The sequence below is a fragment of the Trachypithecus francoisi genome, unplaced genomic scaffold, assembly GCF_009764315.1.
Source record: "Trachypithecus francoisi isolate TF-2019V2 unplaced genomic scaffold, Tfra_2.0 Lachesis_group12, whole genome shotgun sequence".
Taxonomy (NCBI): domain Eukaryota; kingdom Metazoa; phylum Chordata; class Mammalia; order Primates; family Cercopithecidae; genus Trachypithecus; species Trachypithecus francoisi.
This window is the reverse complement of record NW_022681457.1, coordinates 85377603-85399685: the sequence shown is the minus strand read 5'-3', so window position 1 is coordinate 85399685 and position 22083 is coordinate 85377603. Positions and strand designations below refer to the sequence as shown.

The 22083-nt window shown below is 40.6% G+C and overlaps 2 protein-coding genes across 2 annotated transcripts in view; both read left to right on the top strand.

The window, feature by feature from the left end:
* The window catches only part of LOC117092824 (microtubule-actin cross-linking factor 1, isoforms 1/2/3/5-like), a 166931-nt gene that overhangs the window by 57191 nt on the left and 87657 nt on the right, over nt 1-22083 (top strand). Inside the window, 9 exon segments of the mRNA XM_033227019.1 lie at nt 16103-16269; nt 17091-17203; nt 17310-17416; nt 17967-18086; nt 18237-18332; nt 18973-19100; nt 19187-19280; nt 19487-19641; nt 21183-21459. Of these exon segments, the coding sequence (XP_033082910.1) occupies nt 16103-16269; nt 17091-17203; nt 17310-17416; nt 17967-18086; nt 18237-18332; nt 18973-19100; nt 19187-19280; nt 19487-19641; nt 21183-21459 (1257 nt within the window).
* On the top strand, nt 1617-7919 carry LOC117092826. The gene has a single exon (XM_033227022.1). The coding sequence runs from the start codon at nt 2731-2733 to the stop codon at nt 3838-3840; it is 1110 nt and encodes a 369-aa protein (XP_033082913.1). The 5' UTR covers nt 1617-2730; the 3' UTR covers nt 3841-7919.

The window sequence follows — 22083 nt, the reverse complement described above, 5'->3', positions numbered from 1 at the left end:
TACAACTAAGGAAACTGAACCACTGAAACTAGTTAAGTTACTTAGCTTATGAGCTGGGAAGTTGAACCTAGATCCACCTTACTGAAATCTCTGCTCCTTTCCTAGACCAATTTTTCTCTGGAGCGGAAGGAAATGAAGGTCTGATTGGTCTGACATATGCAGAATTTTAAAAAAAGACTCACAGAAATAAATTCTCAGAGAAACTCTACAGTAGTAGTAGTCATATTAAGCAGCTATCTCTCTTGCCCCTAAGTTGATCAGTTTCAGGATTTTGGTTTGCTTGTATGTCTTTCATAAAATTCAAGTGCAGCTTAAAGTTTCCATAGTTCCAGGTTTCTTCACTGGAGGAGTGAAGGCCTGGTACCTGCCTAGAGAACTTCATATTGTAATGTCAGATTCTTTGTTAATTAAATGATTTACAATAGCCTGAGTTTCTTTCCCATGCTGTCTTCGCTTATTTCTTGCTATAGTTTGTGATGGCCATAAGATGGTGCTGCAGTTTTGCAGTCAGCCTTAAGGATAAGGCTTAGGGGAGGAACACCTACTGCAGTTGTGAGGCAGATGGGACATCAGGAGGGTCTTAGAAGGGATTGTGTAAAAGCTGTTGCTTTAGGGCTTCTTGTTGCTTTCCTTTTGTGGTCTCTTCCTTTTTTTTTTTTTAGGTCTCCAGGGAAGATAGTTAAGGCTATGCTAGTGTAAGTCTTTATGGCTTGCATGGAACCAGGCAGGCTGCTGCTTTCTGCTGTGTGGCCTGGATCCTTTTGGTGTAGAATAAATAACTGCAATAGGAAAGAAACACGTATATAATTTTATTCTCCATTCACAGCCCTTTGGATTGTAGTCTTTTCCCATATAGCAGACACTATAATAAAAAAAATTGGGGTGGAGGAGTGTTCACTGATACCATAAGGTGATTTTTGAATCCAACTTTTACAATCTGAAATTCAGACTTCCTGCCCTACTGCAATGGGAGTAAAAACCACCTGAGCCTCTTTTTAGCAGCTTCTTCTCTTACTCCCAAATGGCAACAAGTGTTATCTCTTTGATTGAGCTCTTGGTCCATGCAGTCTAATTACCAATTCACAACAGTGGGGAAACTTCTTATTTTACACAACTGGCAACTGAGTACAGATTTCCACTCCTGCAGTGGTTAGAAGAGAGTAGTTGGGGTTGAAATCAAAAGTCTTAAAGTTGACAGAAGTTCATGTTCTGGCTTTGTCACTTACTAGCTGTGTAACTTTGGGCTATTAATCAACTTTCTTAAACCTTAGTTTCTTTTTTCTTTTTTGGAGACAGTCTTGCTCAGTTGGCCAGGCTAGAGTGCAGTGATATATGATCTTGGCTCACTGCAACCTCCACCTCCCGATTCAAGCAATTCTCATGCCTCAGCCTCCTGAATAGCTGGGACTAAGGGCGCACGCCCTTGTGCCCAGCTAATTTTTTGTATTTTAGTAGAGACGGGGTTTCACCATGTTGCCCAGGCTGGTCTTAAACTCCTGAGCTCAGGCAATCCGCCTGCCTTGGCCTTTTAGAGTGCTAGGATTATAGGCGTGAGCCACTGTGCCTGGCCAAACCTCAGTTTCTTTACCCATAAAATATAAAATAATAGTTTTGACCTCATATAGTGACTGTAAGAATTAAATGAGAAAGTCCGTGTAAATAACTTTGCACAGTGCTTGGCACACAGCATGTGCAAAAAATATGTTAGATATTACCAGTGGCAGCATCAATAATTACTATTGAACATTTATGTCAAATATTGTTCATCAGAGACCCTGTTCGTCTGTTGTATTTAGAAGTGGTATTCTTTTTACCAAGCACTCATATACTATACTCAAAACCAACTTCCAGATTTTTCCTGTCTGTGTCATTGGCTGGCAGACTTAACAAATCTTTCTTTTCTTTTATAGGAAAAAGGAGGGAAATAAATGCCCAGAAGGGTAGATCTTTAAAGTCTGTGTTCCTTTTCTTAACTGTAAGAAGAAGGCTCTGGTTTCTTCAGGTTATAATTTGATGAAAATAATTGTATTGTTTTCTGACCTGAAAAAATTCAGAACATGTATATCTGCTTGATATTTTCTTTTGGGCATCTTGGTGCAACACTTCAAATCTATTTCATGTTGTAGTTCGGGAGCCATAATTGCAGCTTCACCAGCCTTGGTTCTTCTTGGCCTGGCCCTTCCCTTCCCTTGCTGGTTAGTACCAGCCAAGCTGGTTTGCTTTTTCCCTCTTTGATACTATTCTCCTCTTCCTTCCTCCACGTTACCTTCTGCCACGGCCTCTCTTCTTTTTCCCTCGCTTTTCAATTTACTCTTACATTTTCCCTCCTCCTCCTGGCCCTGCCTAGTTTCCCCTCCCCTGGTTTCCAGCTCCTTTTTGCTTTCTGTTTGTGTTACTGAGGGCAGTGCTCCAATTACCTCATATTTGGAGAGAGGAAGCTGCAGCCAATCCGGTTTCTGTCTGCTTTTAGGTCAAGTGATTTCTGAACTGCAGTGAGATGCTTTGAATTTGTCTTGTTGCAGCTCTGAGCCTGTAAGATGGCTGTCTGAATCGGCAGCGGCTGGAAGAGACAGAGAGAGGCGGGGAGGGAGGGAGAAAGAATTGGAGGGATTGCCGGCATAGTGCATGTTTTTAAATGTACATGGAATCCGATGAAGCCAAGGTTGGGATTTCTGTGGGATCCCAGGACTGGCTTAGCTGCGTTTTTGCTGAGATTAGGAGAGGAAGGAAATGGGAAATTCACTGGGCTGTTTTAAGGAGCCGAAAGAGTCAATAGCTATTCCTGAGAAGGCTCCCATATCTCCTAAGAAAAGGGTTCGGTTCAAAAGGAGGTGGAGAGGGAAGAAAATCCCTACTCCAGAGGCATCTCACCAGGAAGAAACCTCAGAAGGAACTGAAGTCATTGAAGAGACTGAAATCCTAACGAAGTTAACAGTGAGTCTCCAAAAGGAGGACGGAGTGGGAGGGGTAGAGCATACTCCCCCAGATATTTTACTGCCTGGGGACTCAGCCCCCAATTCACAGGTAGTCGATCAGGGGATGATAGTACAGGTAAAGGAGAGATTCCAAGGGGAGGTCCAGACTGCCCACCTTTTGTTAGAGAATGAGTCATCAGTTGCTGGAGGGGTCTGGGATTCCCTGGAAGAGGGGATGACTGTCATTGCTCACCTGCTTGATAACCCAGCAGAAAGGAACTGTGAGAAGTCAGTGAGCCAACTGGTGGAATTTCCTAGGACAGCATCCTGCAGCAGCAGGGCTGTGCTGCTGCCTTTGCAAGGAGAGACTGCAGTGGAGAAAGGAAATATTCAGCTTGGGTTTCGGAGCTGTGCTTTGCTTCGGACAGACTACCCCACTGATACAGGAAATCAAGAACAATTTTCAGAGGGCTGGAGTGTGGAGGAAGGAACCAAGAGTGTTTCAGGTGCCCCTCAGACAGGTTCCTGGATTGCAGAATGTTCCGTTTCTTCATCACTACTGGACAAGCCTGGAGGCCAAAGACGCACGGAGCCTTCCCATGTGGGTCTAGTGCCCCTCCAGGATTCCAGACTGCCTACTTCTCAGAGTGATTTGTCTATCAGCGGCGTGACTGTGAGCATTTTGCCCTCCTCCTCTGGCTATGGCAGTGATGGGCCGCACATACACGGGATACAGCCTAAAGATACAGAACCTGAAAAGAGCTCTACTTCATTCTCAGAAGAGGATGGCACTCTTTCTCTGGAGGCAAGCCACACCCCATCATGGGGTCTGGAAGAGGTAGGTGGGCATGTTCAAGAGAGAATCAAACTGCTGTTTGGAATCTTGGCCCTCAAACATATTAAAGCTGAGTGTAGTGAGCAGTGAGGATGTTGGTGCCTCTCAAACTCACCCCCATGTGAGTTAGTGTCTGCTAGAGCTCAGCAAGCAGAATCTATTTCAGGTCTGCCCCTTGATACTTGAAACCAAGACTTGTCTCTGGGGAATCCCTGATTCTGGGTAGCCAAGCGGCATAATTGCTCGAGCTGTCTGGTGGGATTGTCTCTCGAGGTGCAATGCTAGATAGTACTTACTCTCAGGCAGGTCCGTTTACCAGCTTCCCTGCTACGAGAAGTTGTAGTGTAGCACAAGGGACGATGGGGAAGGGCCTACCTGAATCTCTGGAATAAATCTCTGGAGTGAATGTGGAAGGGGTCAGGCAGCTATTGTCAGTGTATTTGCTCTTCCCCACAGGAGAGTGATGTTCTTACTAGAGCTGATGCAATCTGGTCCCTGTGGGGAGATTTCTGACGGCAACCCTCATTCAGTATTTGTATAGGTGGAGAGGGCTCATCCTTCTTTGGTTCCTGATTCCAGGATTAGAGGAGAGGGACAGAGTTATCTGGGGATTAGTCGAGAGAGAGAGAGGGAGGTTAGGGCAATTTGAAGGTTTAAGGCTAGAAAAGTTTTTTTGTGTGTGATTGGACGTCTTTAGGGCTTTAATGTGATTTTGTTTTGAGGAATATATTGCATGGATGGTGCTGCTGCTGGTGGTGGTAATGGCAGTTGCTGTGAGTGTTTTAAAGGTCAAGGAGCAAGTGAGAATTCAGAGATCTGAACACTGAGATAAGGACTCAGCAAGGCCATGGGTAGCACAGCATCTGGCATGTAGGTGTGTGATTGTGTAGGTGATCAAAGTTATAATTCACCAATGGCTAAAGAACTTTTACTGGCGTGTTGGCCTCTGCAGCAGAAGAAATAAAAACATTAGGACCTCAAAGTGCAAAAGGTATAAAATGAGGTAGGGCACTTTCCTTGCCTAGATGTGGGCCACTGATACTGTACAGAGGCCCTGATGTTTGCAAAGCAGGGGTATGGTCCACCTACTGATGCCCTGCTTATCACCAGCAGCATGAGGCTGAGGATAGATACAAATTCTAAGCTAATCTGTGCCTAAAATTTCCTCTTTGGGGATAAATTTTCTCCACAGACAACCCCATCTTAATGCCCTCTGTTATTAGAGTTTGGAGACTCCCAACATTTTGAAGAAAAAATGGCCATTGAAAAATGTCTGTTTTATGGATGGGCAAGAGGTTTCTTGGGCCTCATATAAAAATGGATATGTGTGTGGGGGGGAATGTGATAGTTGTGTTATGGTAGGAAGGACGGCAGTGAAACTACTGGGATATGGGGTACATGAATGTATTAAGTTATTCTCACATTGCTATAAAGAAATAACCTGAGACTGGGTAATTTACAAAAGTAAAGAGGTTTAATTGGTATACGGTTCTGCAGGCTGTACAGAAAGCATGATGCTGGCATCTGCTCAGCTTCTCAAGAGGCCTCAGGAAACTTACAGTCTTGGTGGAAAGCAAAGGTGCAGTAGGCATGTCACTTGGTTAGAGCAGGAACACAAGGTTGTGGACGGGATGTGCCACACACTTTTAGATGACCAAATCTCATGAAAACCCACCCACCCTCATGAGAACAGCACCAAGGGGATGGTGCTAAACCATTCATGAGAAATCCACTTTCATGATTCATGATCCAGTCATCTCCCACCAGGCCCCACTCCCAATATTAGGGATTACAATTCAACATGAGATTTGGTAGGGACACAGATTGAAACCATATCAATGAGTATTTGGGTTTCATCAGATAAAAAAGAATGTCAAAGTAAACTTTTATCTTGTAAATGTTGGAACAGATAGAGTAGTTGGGGGTAAAACCAACTGTGGAACTGATTGTTGTACAATTGGCATTAAAATTGAAATTGTGTAGTCATCATAACATTATAAGACACATGCTTGTAACTGAGTGTGAGATTTTCAGAAATTTGGCATGTAAAGTGAGCTCCTAGTAAAATCAATCCTAGATAATAGACCGTAGATAGCAATGGCACCTTTGGGGCTGGATCTCCACACTGGCAAGGGAATGTTCTGCATGAGTCTCTGAGGAGTCTTAAAGAAAAGATTGGTAAGAGAAACCTTTGGACCATGATCTATAGTGTGACCATATTGGCAGCAGTATGATTCCTTTGCTGTTCAGTATGATTCAAATTGGCATGCGGCATTTTCTGGGTAGCCAACCTCTGCATCTATTCCTTCTACCTTTTCACTGCAGACACAGTTATACTACTTACATATAGCCAAGTCTGAAAAACTAAGTGACTGAGTCTCAGCTCAGACACCTGGCATATTTCCAGGTTTTGTGTCCATCGTGTGATACAGGGACCACAGACTCATCATCCTATATGACTGATAAGTAACTTCTCAAGATAAGTGTGACATTCCTTCAGAATGAAAGTCCTTAAGGCCAAGAGGCCACAACTCTCACTAGTCTCTGAAGGAACTGTCTTCAGGGAGCTGCTCCCCTCCCTAACACGCTGTTCACAGGCTTGAGGACAGTAGCAGCCAGAGAGACAGAGAGGGCAACGCATACTGAAACCGATAGGCAGGGCAAGAGCATCTCTGCTGAAAGTGGGAGCGCTGGGAGGGCACGGGTCAGAAGAGCAGCTGCTGCTGTTCACACACCAACTCCTGTCTAAACAGAAGACAGCTGGCAGTCCAGTTGAATTGTTTTTTGCTTGCTTTTTTGGTGGTGGTTTTGTTTTTAATATGTCAGAGTAGTAACTCTCCTCAGAAAATAATTTGAGTTCCAACCAGATTCTCTCTTCTATTGATTAGTCCAGGGCTTGTTGATGAGAGTGAGACCAGGCTATGGATAGACATAAACTTCACCATGGGTTTTGTTGCTTTTTAGGATGGAGAGAAATAGGAACTGATTCTGCTTCTTGCTAGTGTGGGGTTTAGATAGTAGAATATATATGATCTGCTTTTCTATTCACCTAGCATAGTTAATACTTCTTTTGTCAAGAAATAGTTAACACAGAAGCAAGATGACAAGGGTCAGCTGGCAAATATGTTTTCAGAATGATAAGTAGACTAGGATTTGGAGCTGGATGGGAACAGGCTAATAGCAATCGCTCTTTGATGTCAAACAAAGACCTTCTTCTCTGGCCCATTTCTTCTCTCAGGACTCCCTATTCCCAACTGCTTTCAATATCCTGGCTTATTTCAACAAGAAACATTTTTGAAAATCCCTTCCTCCTCCCCATCATGGCTTCTGCTGCCAAGCTCCTGCCCACACCGTTAGCGAATCCCGTTTAACGAAGAATTTGCCTCTATACCAATATACTTTTTTTTTTTGACACGGAGTCTGACTGTCGCCGAAGATGGAGTACAGTGGTGCGATCTCGGCTCACTGCAACCTCTGCCTACTGGGTTCCAGCTATTCTCCTGCCTCAGCCTCCTGAGTAACTGGAATTACAGGCGCCCACCACCACGCCTGGCTATATACCAGTATTCTTGCCACAACCCTTCGAGTCTCTACAATTTTAGGTGAATAGTCAGATAACACTGGGGCCTAGAAATGATAAGAAAGAGGTTGGTTGGTGTATTATCTTCTGGGCTCAGCCTTTTCAGTTTACAAGTATCCCTCTCCCAGTTTTCCTTTTTAATTATAGGGAGCGTTGTTTTACTAATACTGGTTTTGTACTGAAAGAAGAAAACAAAATTAACCAGATGACACTATTGGGGGAATGTAGAAGGTAAAGTTACAGTTAGAGCTTTAAGAAAGGATTTTGTTTCTTTTTCAAAAAATTTTACTTAATTAAAAATGTTACTAAAGAATTGTTATTTTTTAGATGTAACAATAGTGTTATGGTTATGTTTTAAAAAAGACCTTTTAGAGATACATACTGAAATGTTTTTAGAGAAAAATAGGAGATTCACTTCATCATAATAGGGGAAGGGTGAAGTGAGTGGAATGTAGATGAAACAGGATTAGCTATAAGTTGATAATCGTTGCAACTGGGTAATGGGTACATAGGGGCTCATTATACTATTCTGTCTCTTTTTGTATATATTTGAAAATTTCCATTTCAAATAGAAAGTTAAGAAAAAAAATTGAATAAAAATAAAATGAAAGTTAAAAATAAAATTGTATAAAAATAAAATGGAAAGTTAGGCAAAATAAGTTGTATAAAAATAAAAAGGTAATAATACTGGTAAAATGATGATATAATGCAAATACAGTTGGCTCTCTGCATTGTGGGTTCTGCGTCTGTGGATTCAACCCATGATGGATGGAAAACATTCTGAAGAAAAACATTGCATCTGTAATGAACATGTACAGACTTCATTATTCCCTAAACAAGATAACAACTATTTACTAACATTTGCATTGTATTAGGAATTATAAGTAATCTAGAGATTATTTAAAGGATCTGGGAGGATGTACATATGTTGTACTACCCCATTTTGTATCTGGGACTTGAGCATTTGTGGATTTCAGTATCTGCAGATTTTGGTATCTGAGGGAGGTCCTAGAACCAATTCTCCATGGATGACTGCTGAAAAGGGGTTACTGTCCTGTAGATGAAGTGATTAAGAGCATGTAGCCAGATTAGCTAGATTTGAATCCCAGTTCTACAACTTACTAGCAGTATAACTTGGAACAGGTTACTTAACTTCTCTGTGCCACAATTTCCTTATTTGTAAATGGAAGATAAGAATAGTACATACTTGGTAGGGTTGTTGTGAGAATAATATGAATTAATACAAGTAATCACAATAAATGCTAGTTAATATTATTACTTAAAAGAACAAGAAAATTAATGAGAAAAAGACAAACACCCTTGCAGAAAAATAGGGGAAAGTCCAGGATTAAGCAATTCACAAAAAAAGGAAATCCAAATGCCTTATATACATAAGAAGACTCCTTTTTACTAATAAGGATATAAAGATCAAACAACAACAAGATACCATCTCTCTCTCTCTCTCTGTCTCTCTCTCTTTCTATATATATATAGATAGATATTTATTTATATATATAGATAAATATATATATGTGTGTGTGTGTGTGTGTGTGTGTGTGTGTGTGTGTGTGTGTGACGGAGTGTTGCTCTGTCACCCAGGCTGGAGTGCAGTGGTGCGATCTCGGCTCACTGCAAGCTCCACCTCCCAGGTTCACACCATTCTCCCGCCTCAGTCTCCTGAGTAGCTGGGATTACAGGCGCCCATCACCATGCCCAGCTAATTTTGTTTTTGTGTTTTTAGTACAGACAGGAATTCACTGTGTTAGCTAGGATGGTCTCGATCTCTTGACCTCGTGATCTGCCCACCTCTGCCTCCCAAAATGCTGGGTTTACAGGTGTGAGCCACTGTACCTGGCCCCATATATTTTTTTAAAGAGATAAGGTCTCAGGTACGTTGTCCAGGCTAAAGAGCAGTGGCCATTCACAGGCACCATCATAGCTCACTGTAGCCTTGAACTCCTAGACTCAAGCTTGTAGCTGGGACTGCAAGCGTACCACCATGCCCAGCTAAGATACCATTTTATACCCATCGGGTTGGCAGAAGATAACAACTCTGAAAATACCAAGTGTAGGCGAGGATGTAGAGTGATGGGAAAACCTCTTCATAGCACTTGAGTGGAAGTATAATTTGGTACTGTTCTTTAGAGAGTAGTTTGACAATATTTTGTAGAGTTGAAAAATGTCCATATTCTATTACCTAGGGTTTCCATTTTAATTTTATTCCCTAGTGAGACCTCCAGGACTCTGAATGTGAATACTGAAAGGAGCACTCTGTTTTATAACTCTCATATTGGTAATAAACACCTTCTTTCTCTCTATTCCTCACCAACATAGCTGCCATTAGATCCCTCTAGCTGGGCATTTGTAGAACCACTGCATTGTGCCGCCGCCCGCCGCCTCCTCCTCCTCCTCCTCCTCCTCCTTCTTCCTTCTTCCTTCTTCCTTCTTCCTTCTTCCTTCTTCTTCTTCTTCTTCTTCTTCTTCTTCTTCTTCTTCTCTCTCTTTTTTTTTTTTTGAGAAAGAATCTTGCTCTGACACCCAGGCTGGAGAGCAATGGTGCAATCATAGCTCACTGCAACCTTGACATCTCGGGCTTAAACGATCTTCCTGCCTCAGCTTGCCAAGTAGCTGGGACTACAGGGGAGTACAACCACACCCAGCTAATTTTACAATTTTTTGTAGAGATGGGGTCTCACAGTGTTTCCCAGGCTCATCTTGAACTCCTGGGTTCAAGTGATCCTCTTGCCTAGGCCTTCCAACGCGGTGGGATTACAGGAGTGAGCCACTGCACCCAGCCTTCATTTGCTTCTTGAAAGTTTTCAAGGTCTGATGCTTTATCTTTAGTGGGTGATGAGGTCAGCTAGAAACTTGAGGACATGATAATCAAGTACCTACTTGCTCAGAGCAACTGTCTTACCCACTGTGAGACTTACAAAGTCCAAACTCCTCAGCTGGGTATTCCAGTTCCTTTGTAATCTATCTTATCTTTTCTATCGATTCCCAATTTAAACCTTCTCATTTTCACAGATCAACCCCTTAACTACTATTTCTCTTTCACCTTATCTCAGTTTCTTGCGTAAACTTTGTTTACATCCACTTTCTACCTGGAATTCTTTTCTTCCTTGCCTTTCATCTGTTCTGTAACACCCTTCAAGGATGAGTTTAAATGGTACTTCTTCTAGAAATCTTTGTGATCACTCCAGCCCACAGTAATTTTCCATTCTGCCGAGATTCTATATTGGATATTACTATAATTATTGGTCTTTTTTAGCTTTAAATTTGTTTAACTCTTTCATGTGACCTACCATAGATACAAGATGAAATTATTTTCCTCCAAAATTTAACCTTCAGAAAAGAATATTTTACTTCTTATAAAGCATTTCTTGTTATTAGGCTTCCAGGGAGCTTATAGTCAGTTCATGAAAAAGGGTGAATAAATCTGTGTCACCATCTGCTAGTTCAATCACTAACATTTTTTTGTAGAGATCAACTGCCATAATTAATTAAACAAAAAAGAGGAACCAAAAATCTAAGAAAGTTTTAGTTATTGTTCCTGGGAATATAATCTCCTAATTTGAAGTGTTGAAAGTAGTTGTATACAAGCCTTAACATTAAAAATTTTTTTTGAATCACTCACATTGCACATGAAACACACACATACATTATGGGGATCACAAATAAACACAACAGAATGAATGAAAAAAAAAACGCTTATCCAGTGTTATGCAACTGGATTCTTGTGGTTTGAAATGAAATACCCAGAGACAATGTAGATTCTGAAAAGTGCTGTTATTAACTTTAAAATCTTGAAAAGAAAAGTAGACAGTATTTTCTAGAAAATTCACTCAAAAAATAGCTTTATTGAAGGAAAAACATTGATGTTAAAGATGCATGTGAAATTTGAGTAATACGGTTTTTTGAAATTATAAAGGCAGAAAATACATTAATACTAAATGCATTAAATATACTGCTTAATTTTAAATATGTGTATATGTATAAATAAATTTCTAAAAGTTTGTGTATTCAGGAGGACCACAGAGCTTCCCTTCCTGTATTCCTGTTTTAGTTTCACACACCTGTTGTTATCTGGGAAAATATTTGGGATAATCATATGTTAGTTAGTTATGGCATGTCTCGACTAAGTTCTTGCAGGGCAGACATGTCTTCTTTTTTTGTTTTCCATGTTTTTACCTGGCCAACTTCTACTTATTAAAACTCAGCACAGAGGTTGTTGCTGAGCAATCCTCTGGCATTGCTAGTTGGGATCACTTGCTTCTCTCTGTCACATTGATCTCTTTGTGTAGTAAATTGTCTCCCTGATTAAATTGCTTGAACTTGAGGCCTGGGGCTGTGTTTTTTTTATTTTGAGATATTAAGAACTTAAGCACAGCTCCTAGAATATAATGGTTGCTCAAAAAATATTAACAGAATAAGTAAATGGTGTGTCTTTTTTTTGTTCTTCTCCATGGTGCCTGTCATAGTGCTAAGATGTTGTTCAGTCAATACTTATTGAATTATTAGGAAAACATTCAGCTTCTGGGAATACTTCAGAAAAGCAATTAACCAAGCTTTGGGAAGTGTGAATTGAAAGGAAATTCAAGTGGAATTTGCATATTCTGAGGCATAATATTGAGGCTGTTCTCCGTCTCCAAATGGCTTCCTCCTTAAAAAATCGAGATGAGGGAGAAAGATCTCTGAAACTGAAGCTGGATTTCTGCATTTGGGAGATTAAGGTAAAACTTCTGCATAGCCCAGAGGACAGTACTGTGAACACATATCATGTGTGAGTATACAGAAAAAGATTGATGAAAGCCAAATTTAATTACTGAGATGGTTGTGGTGATAATCCCATTTTTCTCATCCAGTTTACAGTCTAGGAAGGGCCCTAATCAATACAGGGTTTTTTTTTTTTTTTTCCTTAGGGATCCAAACATCTATCTCATTACAGCTATGTTTAAAATCTGAAGTAAAGCTATTCGTTGAAGTAGTTTTAGTGCAATATACAGAAATACTAAGAGATGAGAGATGTTATCAGAAAGATTGTGGCTGTAATGAACATACAATATCAGTTAACTAACTGGAATTTCATTTTTGGGTAAAGAACCCAAATACTTAGATTTTGTCTTGCTTATTCAAGTTCTGTCTTTTTTTACGTCAACAAATCTATTTCCTGTTCCCAATAATGTTTTACTTTATATGTATGCGAAGCAGCTACAGTGAAGGCAGTGGGATATATCAATGTTGCATTTAGCCAGTGAAATAGGTAGCTAGAAATGTTAAGGGAAACTGAAATAGAATTGGTACTAGGAAGAAGCTGTTTATAGGAAGAGCCATGATCCATTATTGGGTCCTTGGCTCTGCAGCTCCATAGCTTCTCTCCTCACTACTGCCCCTCCCCCAGCCCCAAGTAGACCTGGAATTGATTAAGTTTTAGGAAATTGACTCACACTGATCACATTTGCATGAGATTGGTCAGTGTGAATTTATTAATTTACAAAATAAATTTTTACTGCCAAGTGATTCAAGAATTTGAATTGGCCACTTAGTGCTTTTGTTGCTTTATAATATCTATATGGGAAGCAAATAATAATCTGAAAGTTGTCACCTCATGTCAGGTGAACATGGAGTCAGAGCAGAGAGGTGGTGAGTGGAGGTATGATTTGTAGGATGGTCTTATTAGTTGTCATCATCAAAGTAGAATAGTCTGATTTCTTCTGTAGAAATGTACCTGTCAAGGGCATGAGAACCCATGTCCCTTGAATCTGCTGGGTGGGGACAATTTCACCTTCACAGGCATAGAGGCAGTACTTCCTGCCTTCCCTTTTCTATACTCAATGCAAGCTTCCCATACTTGTCTATTCTCACAGTCTTTCTTCAGACATCTTAGTAATATTTATTTGTCTGCAGCTTTCTTTTATTCTAAATATAGTGTTAACGTTCCTGGCCCCTTTTTTTTTCTTTCCAATTTTAAAATATCATTTGATATTTAATCTCATCTATTATGAGTTTGTAAATTCAGGCACTTGGAGATGCCTTATTATTGATTTCTCCCTTGTATTGGTCACAAGGGAAGCTACTACTTTCATGGTACTGCACCTGAATGAGATGACTAAGAGATAGGATGTTCTATTGACATGCCTGTGTTTTCTCTGCCCCAAACACCCAGACCAAAAATTGTGCTGGGTATGCTGTCTTATTATTATGGGAAGGAAATACATGTACCCTCGGCACTACCTGCATCATCTTATTTAATCCTTATAATGATCCTTTGAGAAAATTATTATCCTATTTTAAATATGGGAAAAATTGGGCCAGGAGGCTTACGTGGTTTGCCTGAGGTCACATTTCTAGTAAATGCGTTCTTTCAAACACATATCTGTATGAATCAAGGCTTAATATTTTTCCTTGTTAACAAGGATTATTTTTATAGTTTTTATTATAAAAGTAAAGTGTGGTCATTACTCAAAGTCTGAAAAAAAGAAGAGTAGGAAGAAAAAATAAAGTCATTCATAGTCCCACTCCAGAGGCGATAAATAATGCTAGCCTAAACTTGTTTCACTTTATGCACTGCTTTGAATCAGCTAAGTAACCTGTCTACAGATTCTAGGTGGGCTTTATCCCAGAATACTTTTTTTTTTTTTTTTTTTTTGAGACAGAGTCCTACTCTGTCGCCTAGGCTGGAGTGGTCTCGGACTCCTGACCTCAGATGATCTGCCTGCCTCGGCCTCCCAAAGTGTTGGGCTTACAGGCGTGAGCCACTGTGCCTGGCCCCCAAAATAGTTTTATTTCCTTATTTTTATTATTTCATTTTATTATTTTTATTATTTAATTCATAAACCAAGTTATTATTAATTAAAACATGTTAAGGTCCCACCATACAACCAGCACAACACTAAGTGCAATGGACAGTGCACCGAAGGACTATGATCCACGGGTCTCAGATTTGGAAGTTATTTTGTCCACAGCATCTTAGTTTCTGCTTGAACACGTCCAGTGGTGAGGAGCTCTCCCACACAGGGGCTGCAGTTCAGTTTTATATTGCTCTGGTTGTTAAGATGTGGTGCCAGACCCCCTCAGGAAACCTACGTGCAGTCTAGGGGAGATAAGATTAAATATATGAAATAATAGTCCATACTGCAAAATAACATTTATTTATTTATTTGTTTTATGTTTTTGAGACAGAGTCTCACTCTGTCGCCCAGGCTAGAGTGCAGTGGTGCAATTTCAGCTCACCACGACGTCTGCCTCCCAGGTTCAAGCAATTCTCGTGCCTCAGCCTCCCAAGTAGTTGGGACTACAGTTGCGCGCCACCACTGGTTAATTTTTATGTTTTTAGTAGAGATGGGGTTTCACCATGTCGGCCAGCCTGGTTTCAAACTCCTGACCTCAGGTGATCTGCCTGCCTCACTCTCCCAAAGAGCTGGGATTACAGGCGTGAGCCACTGCGCCCAGCTCAAAATAACATTTAATTAGATGATGATACAGACTGTCAGTGCTGTGGGAGTTAGACAAGTAAGAATTGAAGAAAGACCAGCCTTCAAATAAAGAAGAGATAAGGGAACCCTTATTTGTTGAGCATAACCCTGAGTTTGGGCTAGCTGCTTTAATGTGTAATCTCACTGATTATCACAGCAACCCTGAAAAGGTGGTATTAGTCCCACTTTGCACGCACGAGACATGCACTTTTTCCTCACCTGCATTACGATCTCTCTAAAATAGGTCTTGTGCTGTATTTTGGAGATTTCTTAAAATTACTTTTTTCTTATTATGAAAATGTACAGGATGTAGAAAATTTGGAAAATATAAAAATCACCTGTAATGTTACTCCATAGAGGTAACTATGATTATTAGTTTGCTGTATTTCTCACATATATACAGTATATGCGCCTGTATTGCATACATAGGTGTATGTGTATGCATTTGTATGTATATATGACTGTGTACTTAAATGTATATTTTGTATGTCTTTTGTACAAAATAAGATTACTATATATTATTTCGTTTATATTCTGTTTCTTAAATTTGGTAATCATTGTCCTATGTCATTAACATTTTTATTTATTTTTTTGAGATGGACTCTCACTCTGTCACCCAGGCTGCAGTGTTGTGGCATGATCATACTTCACTGCAGCCTTCATCTCTTGGCTTCAAGTGATCCTCCCCCCTCAGCCTCCTGAGTAACTGGGACTACAGGCATGAGCCATTGCTCCTGGCCTGAAACTTTCTAAAACATAACTTTTTAAGTGCTACAAAGAATTCTATTCTGCTATAATTGTGCTATGATTTATAACCAGTCAACCCCAACCCCTCATTAGTATTTAAGCTTTTTATAACTTTTTGCTAAGTCACGTTTATTATGCTTTGATAAATATTCATGTATAAAATTATTTGTTTATATTTCTGATGACTTCCTATCAAGTTGTATGTATGTTTTCAGACTTGATTCAAAACTGACATCCAGAGAAATTATGGCATTTATACTCTCACTAGTGGCAGTCTATGACGGTACCCAACTTTAGATATTCTCTCCAATCGTTAATATTATCATTAAAAACAAACATTTCCTAATTTGACAGGTGAAAAATTACCTCTCATGCTTTTAATTTGTGTTTCTTTGACTAGCAAGAGGGTGAATATATGTTGGAATAGTCCTCTGAAGTGCTTCCAGCTTTGGATCTTCGTTTTACTAAGAGCCATAATGTATGGAGAAGAGAAGGCTAAAAGACTTTGTTTTATTTATAATGAATTATTCTGTGTCCCATCTTTTGACAGATCTCTGACATCTACATTAGTGGAGAATCAGGGGATATGTCAGCTAAGGAGAAACTACTCCTGTGGACCCAGAAGGTGACAGCTGGTTACACAGGAATCAAATGCACCAACTTTTCCTCCTGCTGGAGTGATGGGAAGATGTTCAATGCACTCATTCACCGATACCGGTAAGAACAGTGGAATTTCTGTGCTCCTGCAGGGCTTCTTCTCATCTCTTGTTTGTAATTAGTTATAATGCTATTTCCACCTCCTCAAGCAAAAATCAAAGCTTTGATTCATTTGTTCGTTTGAAAAAGGAATATTTATTTAACTAATTTTCTAGGAACTGGGCACAAGGAGCAGTGAAGAAAACAGTGAAAGTTTTTGCTCTCATGGAACTTTCCTTCCAGTAGGGAGAATAGGTAATAAATGTATGCCATCAAGCAGTGGTAAATGCAATGGCGGAATTACAAAGTGGCAGAGGTTTGTGATATTTTGGACAGGGTGGTCAGAGATGGCCTCTTTGGTGAGCATGTTAGAGCAGAGCCATGAGGGAGTAAGTCATGCAGGCTTCCAGGGTCAGAGTGTTCCAGTTGGAAGAAATACAAGTGCAAAGGGCCTGGAGTGAGGGCTTGCTTGGAGTGGTTTTGGAGTGGTTTAGGAACAGCAGGTGGCTGAAGTGAGGTGAGGAAGATAGAGATTCTGAATGACAAAATTAAAAATTGTTGAGTTCTTAGTGGTCATAAACATGCCCCAATTTTCAGTGCTAACTGATGATATTTTTCCCATGACATTCAACAAACCTAAACTGTGTGTTTAAGTTTAGCATTAGGGAGCACTGAGCCCCTGGTGTATACTTAAAAATGGAATTTGTGCTCTTCTTGACCTCCTGCTTTTTCTCTAACTCAGTGTTTTTCAGCTCTGGGAACTTTTAGGAGGTTTTCTTTGTGTGAACTCATGTGTGATGTGTGGATGGTGACCTTTCATGTGCCTTGCTGGACTTTTACAGACCCGATCTGGTAGACATGGAGAGGGTACAAATCCAGAGTAACCGAGAGAATCTGGAACAGGCTTTTGAAGTGGCAGAAAGACTGGGGGTCACTCGTCTGCTGGATGCAGAAGGTGAGAGAGAGTTTACTGAACTGAGTAAGGAACACGTATTCAGTATTCCTTCTTTTGGCAAGTTCCTTTGTTCTGACTAAGAAATTTCTTGTCCATTCTCTGTCAGATGTGGATGTGCCATCTCCAGATGAAAAGTCTGTAATCACTTATGTGTCTTCAATTTATGATGCCTTCCCTAAAGTCCCTGAAGGTGGAGAAGGGATCAGTGCTACGGTAAAAGAACATTTTCCTAGAAGGCCTTCTGACTTTGATTCATTTGGGTGGAATATATTGCTTAGACACTTTCTTAAGCACTGATGGTATACTCATGATATCAAACTATATATCCAGTATCTTTATCATACATCGACATTATTCTTGGCCCTGGAAATGAGTCTAGATACTGCTAATTTTGTAACAATTAGCATAGACTATTTGATGCTAAATGCCAGCAAGGAATGTCCCTTTCATCCCTAACTGTAATTCAAGATGGGGAAGTATTTTATTAGTCATTCATATATCAGCTTGATTAGGTAGATCACAGCTCTTTTCAGAATATTTTTAGTAGCTTGCTTTGTAGCCTTTCTTAGTGTCAGGAAATTGAATCCCAGCCTGAGAGCCCTTGAGGAGCTTTGAAACTGGTACTGTGAGCATTAAACTGAGCAGCATCTAGGCAATTAAAGGAAAGGGATTTTATATAGTTTGGAGTGGCCTGAGCTACTTCCTCGTGTGCTTGTTTTGGATATTGCTAATCAGGTGTGTGATGTTTACCTTCTGGCAATAGGAAGTGGACTCCAGGTGGCAAGAATACCAAAGCCGAGTGGACTCCCTCATTCCCTGGATCAAACAGCATACAATACTGATGTCAGATAAAACTTTTCCCCAAAACCCTGTTGAACTAAAGGTAAAGTCAAGGACTTAAATTTTTTTGGTAAAATCTTTCTAGGGAGTAAGTCTCCAAGCTTATTATCACTGCTGGCTTCTGGGTGAGGTGGTATGAAAAATTGGGCCCTAAAGTTTGTGTCCCTTCATTCACCAAATATTAATTTTATAGGCACTTTATAACCAATATATACACTTCAAAGAAACAGAAATTCTGGCCAAGGAGAGAGAAAAAGGAAGAATTGAGGAATTATATAAATTACTAGAGGTAAGAGATCTTATCCTTTACTGAGACTTGGGGTTTGCTGATCTGTACTGTTGTTGCTTCTTGATTATAGATTCCTTGTATTCTCTTCCCAAACTGCATTAATAGAAGTACTCTCCTGGTGACAAATAATAACACCACTCTCAGGTTGGTCTTAAAATATTGTGGTAAAGGGGCAGTGTCAGCCATCTCTGTTTTTTAAAGGGCTTATTGAAAAATGGCATATCAGAAATCTTGAGTTTTGTGGATAAATTTTTCTGCTTCTCAGAGGAAAGCTGAATCTTTCCCTAGGGTGGAAAGAAGAGAGACTTCTGTTCAGAATTTGATTCCTGGAGAATTTGAAGTTGTAGAGATGAGACTTTAACTTTGCCAGAATAAAAGTTACTGAGGGGAAAGGAGGATTTATAGAAAGTGTAAAAGGAATGGAAGGACTTAGAGTAGGTAGTCCCTACATTCTAGAGGTGACTTTTCTGCTCTTTACCTCAAGGGTGAAGAACCTGATACATATTTGATTGTTTTTCCATGTTAGACAATAGGAAAAACTGCTGAATGGCTGGGTAAGGAAGCAAAAAGTGATGTGTAAATCAAAACTAGGTCAAGAGGGCATGGCTGTGTTTTTGGACTGAAAGAGTGTCTCTTTCAGGTGTGGATTGAATTTGGCCGCATTAAACTGCCTCAAGGTTATCACCCTAATGATGTGGAAGAAGAGTGGGGAAAGCTCATCATAGAGATGCTGGAGCGAGAGAAATCACTTCGGCCGGCTGTGGAGAGGTGGGTCCAGATCCTGAGAGTGGTCTGACATTATTTATTGAGCTGCTGTGAACCTTTCACATGACTATAGTTTTATCTTATTTCAGGCTGGAATTGCTGCTACAGATTGCAAACAAAATTCAGAATGGTGCTTTGAACTGTGAAGAAAAACTGACACTAGCTAAGAATACCTTGCAGGCTGTAAGTCTCTGACTGTTTTGTCCCACATCTATGTCACATGTTTTCTGCTTCTCACCCTCTGCTCTAATGGTTGAAGTTAGCAATCGAGGAATCCAGATGTATTATTTCCCTTTTCTTTGGAATTGCAGTAGATTCCTTGGCTCCCTCTGTCCTAGTGAGTGGGGCAATGGAAGTTTTCCCACTGTTATTCTCTCTTCCTGTCTCAGGATGCTGCTCATCTGGAATCAGGACAACCGGTACAATGTGAGTCAGATGTCATTATGTACATTCAGGAGTGTGAAGGTCTCATCAGGCAGCTGCAGGTGGATCTCCAGATCCTGCGGGATGAGAATTACTACCAGCTAGAAGAGCTGGCTTTTAGGTGAGGAACAAGGGACTCAAACGGAGCGCTTGCTTGCTTACTGCTGAGACTCATGGATCAAGAGTAGAGCAAGAGTCAGGCACTTAATCTTTTAACTTGGACATTTGAGGTCAGTGTCTCAATGGAGATACTACAGATATCTTGGGCAGCAATGTTCTGTTAGTGGAGGACAGTTTCTCCTTATTGCACCCCTATCCCACTAAGTACCCATAGGATTACTTCAGTCGTTGTGGCCTTTTATAACATCCCACATACTTTCTTTTAATTAATTAATTAATTAAAGACAGGGTCTCACTTTTGTTGCCCAGGCTGGAGTGCAATGGCACAATCATGGCTCACTGCAGCCTCGACTTCCTGGGCTCAAGCAATCCTTCCACCTCAGCCTCCCAGGTAGCTAGGCCTATAAGTGCAGGCTGCCATGCCCAGCTAATTTTTGTATTTTTAGTAGAGACGGGGTTTTGCCATCTTGCCCATGCTGATCTCAATCCCCTGGGCTCAAGCAATCCTCCTGCCTCAGCCTCCCCGCTGGGATTACAGGTGTGAGCCACTATATCTGGCCCGTTCTCATATATTTTAGAACGACCTGCAGGGTTGGGACACAACACAACTTCTGATTTAGAAACATTGGTGATCCATCACATTCTTTTTATAGGGGAGAAAACTGAGACCCACAGAAGTTGAAAATTGTGTAAAGTCCTGTGGCTGGTTTTTTTTGTTTTCTTTTTTTTTGAGACGGCATCTCACTCTGTAGCCCAGGATGGAGTGCAGTGGCACAATCTCAGCTCACTGCGACTTCCACCTCCTGGGTCCAAGCAATTCTCCTGCCTCAGCCTCGGAGTAGCTGGGAGTACAGGCGTGGACCACCATGCCCAGCTAATTTTTGTATTTTTACTAGAGATAGGGTTTCACCATGTTGGCCAGGCTGGTCTTGAATTCCTGACCTTGTGATCCATCTGTCTCGGCCTCCCAAGGCTAGTTTTACAGAACCAAGACTAGGACCCACATTTCTTGACCCCTAATCCATTGTTTGTTTTATTGTACTATTTGAGAGTTATATAAATAGTATCGTTAGCTTCCCTCCAGTTAACACTGTAATTTGGGATTTGTCTTAAAAACAATTCTGAACTAGATGGAGATGTTAATAATATCACCTTGTATTCATATAGCACTTTTTCTAAACACTTTTCCTTATATGATCTCATTTTTATTTTTTGTTTTTTATTTTATTTTTTTTGAGACGGGGTCTTGCTCTGTCACCCAGGCTGGGATGCAGTGGTATGATCTCAGCTCACTGCAACCTCCGCCTCCTGAGTTCAAGCAATTCTCCTACCTCAGCCTCCTGAGTAGCTGGGACTACAGGCATGTGCCAATACACCTGACTAATTTTCGTATTTTTAGTACAGACAGGGTTTCACCATATTGGCCAGGGTGGCTCATTTTTATTTTTATCATATCTTTGTCAAATGGATAAGGAAGATTTTATTTTTAAAAAGTATACTATAGATTTAAATCCCTTCCTTTTTTCTCTTCTTCCATTTCAGGGTCATGCGTCTGCAGGATGAGCTGGTCACCTTGCGCCTAGAGTGTACAAACCTGTACCGGAAGGGCCATTTCACTTCACTTGAATTGGTTCCACCCTCTACTTTAACCACTACTCATCTGAAAGCAGAACCCTTAACCAAGGCACCCTATTCTTCTTCTACCTCCTGGTTCCGAAAGCCTATGACTCGGGCTGAACTTGTGGCTATCAGCTCCTCTGAAGATGAAGGCAATCTCCGATTTGTGTATGAACTACTGTCTTGGGTAGAAGAGATGCAGGTGGGTGTATATCCAAAAGCTTATGCAGTACACTGTTTACCGGATTTAGCAGCTTATAAGAGGACAAGATTGCTTTGTGTTGCCTGTGCAGATTCCCTTAATTATTATTATTCCTTCATTTGAGTGATGGGGTCTTGCTATGTTGCCCAGGCTGGACTGGGGCTGAAGTGATCCTCCTGCCTCAGCCTCTTGAGTAGCTGGGACAATAGGTATATACCACCATACCTGGCTTGACTTTCTTAATTATTGATGCTGCCTGAGACCCAAGCCCCCTTCTCCTTAAATCTTGCATGGATGAGGTTGGCACAAATTCTCACAGTCCCATACTGAATTGCATACAGTTTTCCCTTTGGGAATCTTTTCCCTCAGCTAACTGTACTCTAAGTGAGAGCTTGGAGAAAATTGCCATGTCATACATCTGTTACCTTTTTTTAATTAAATTTGTTTGTGTGTGGGTACATAGAAGGTATATATATTTATACGATACATGAGATATTTTGATACAGGCATGTAATGTATAATCACATCATAGAAAATGGGGTATCTGTCATCTCAAGAAATTTATCCTTTGTGTTACAAACAATCCAGTTATACTCTTTTAGTTATTTAAACATGTATAGGCTG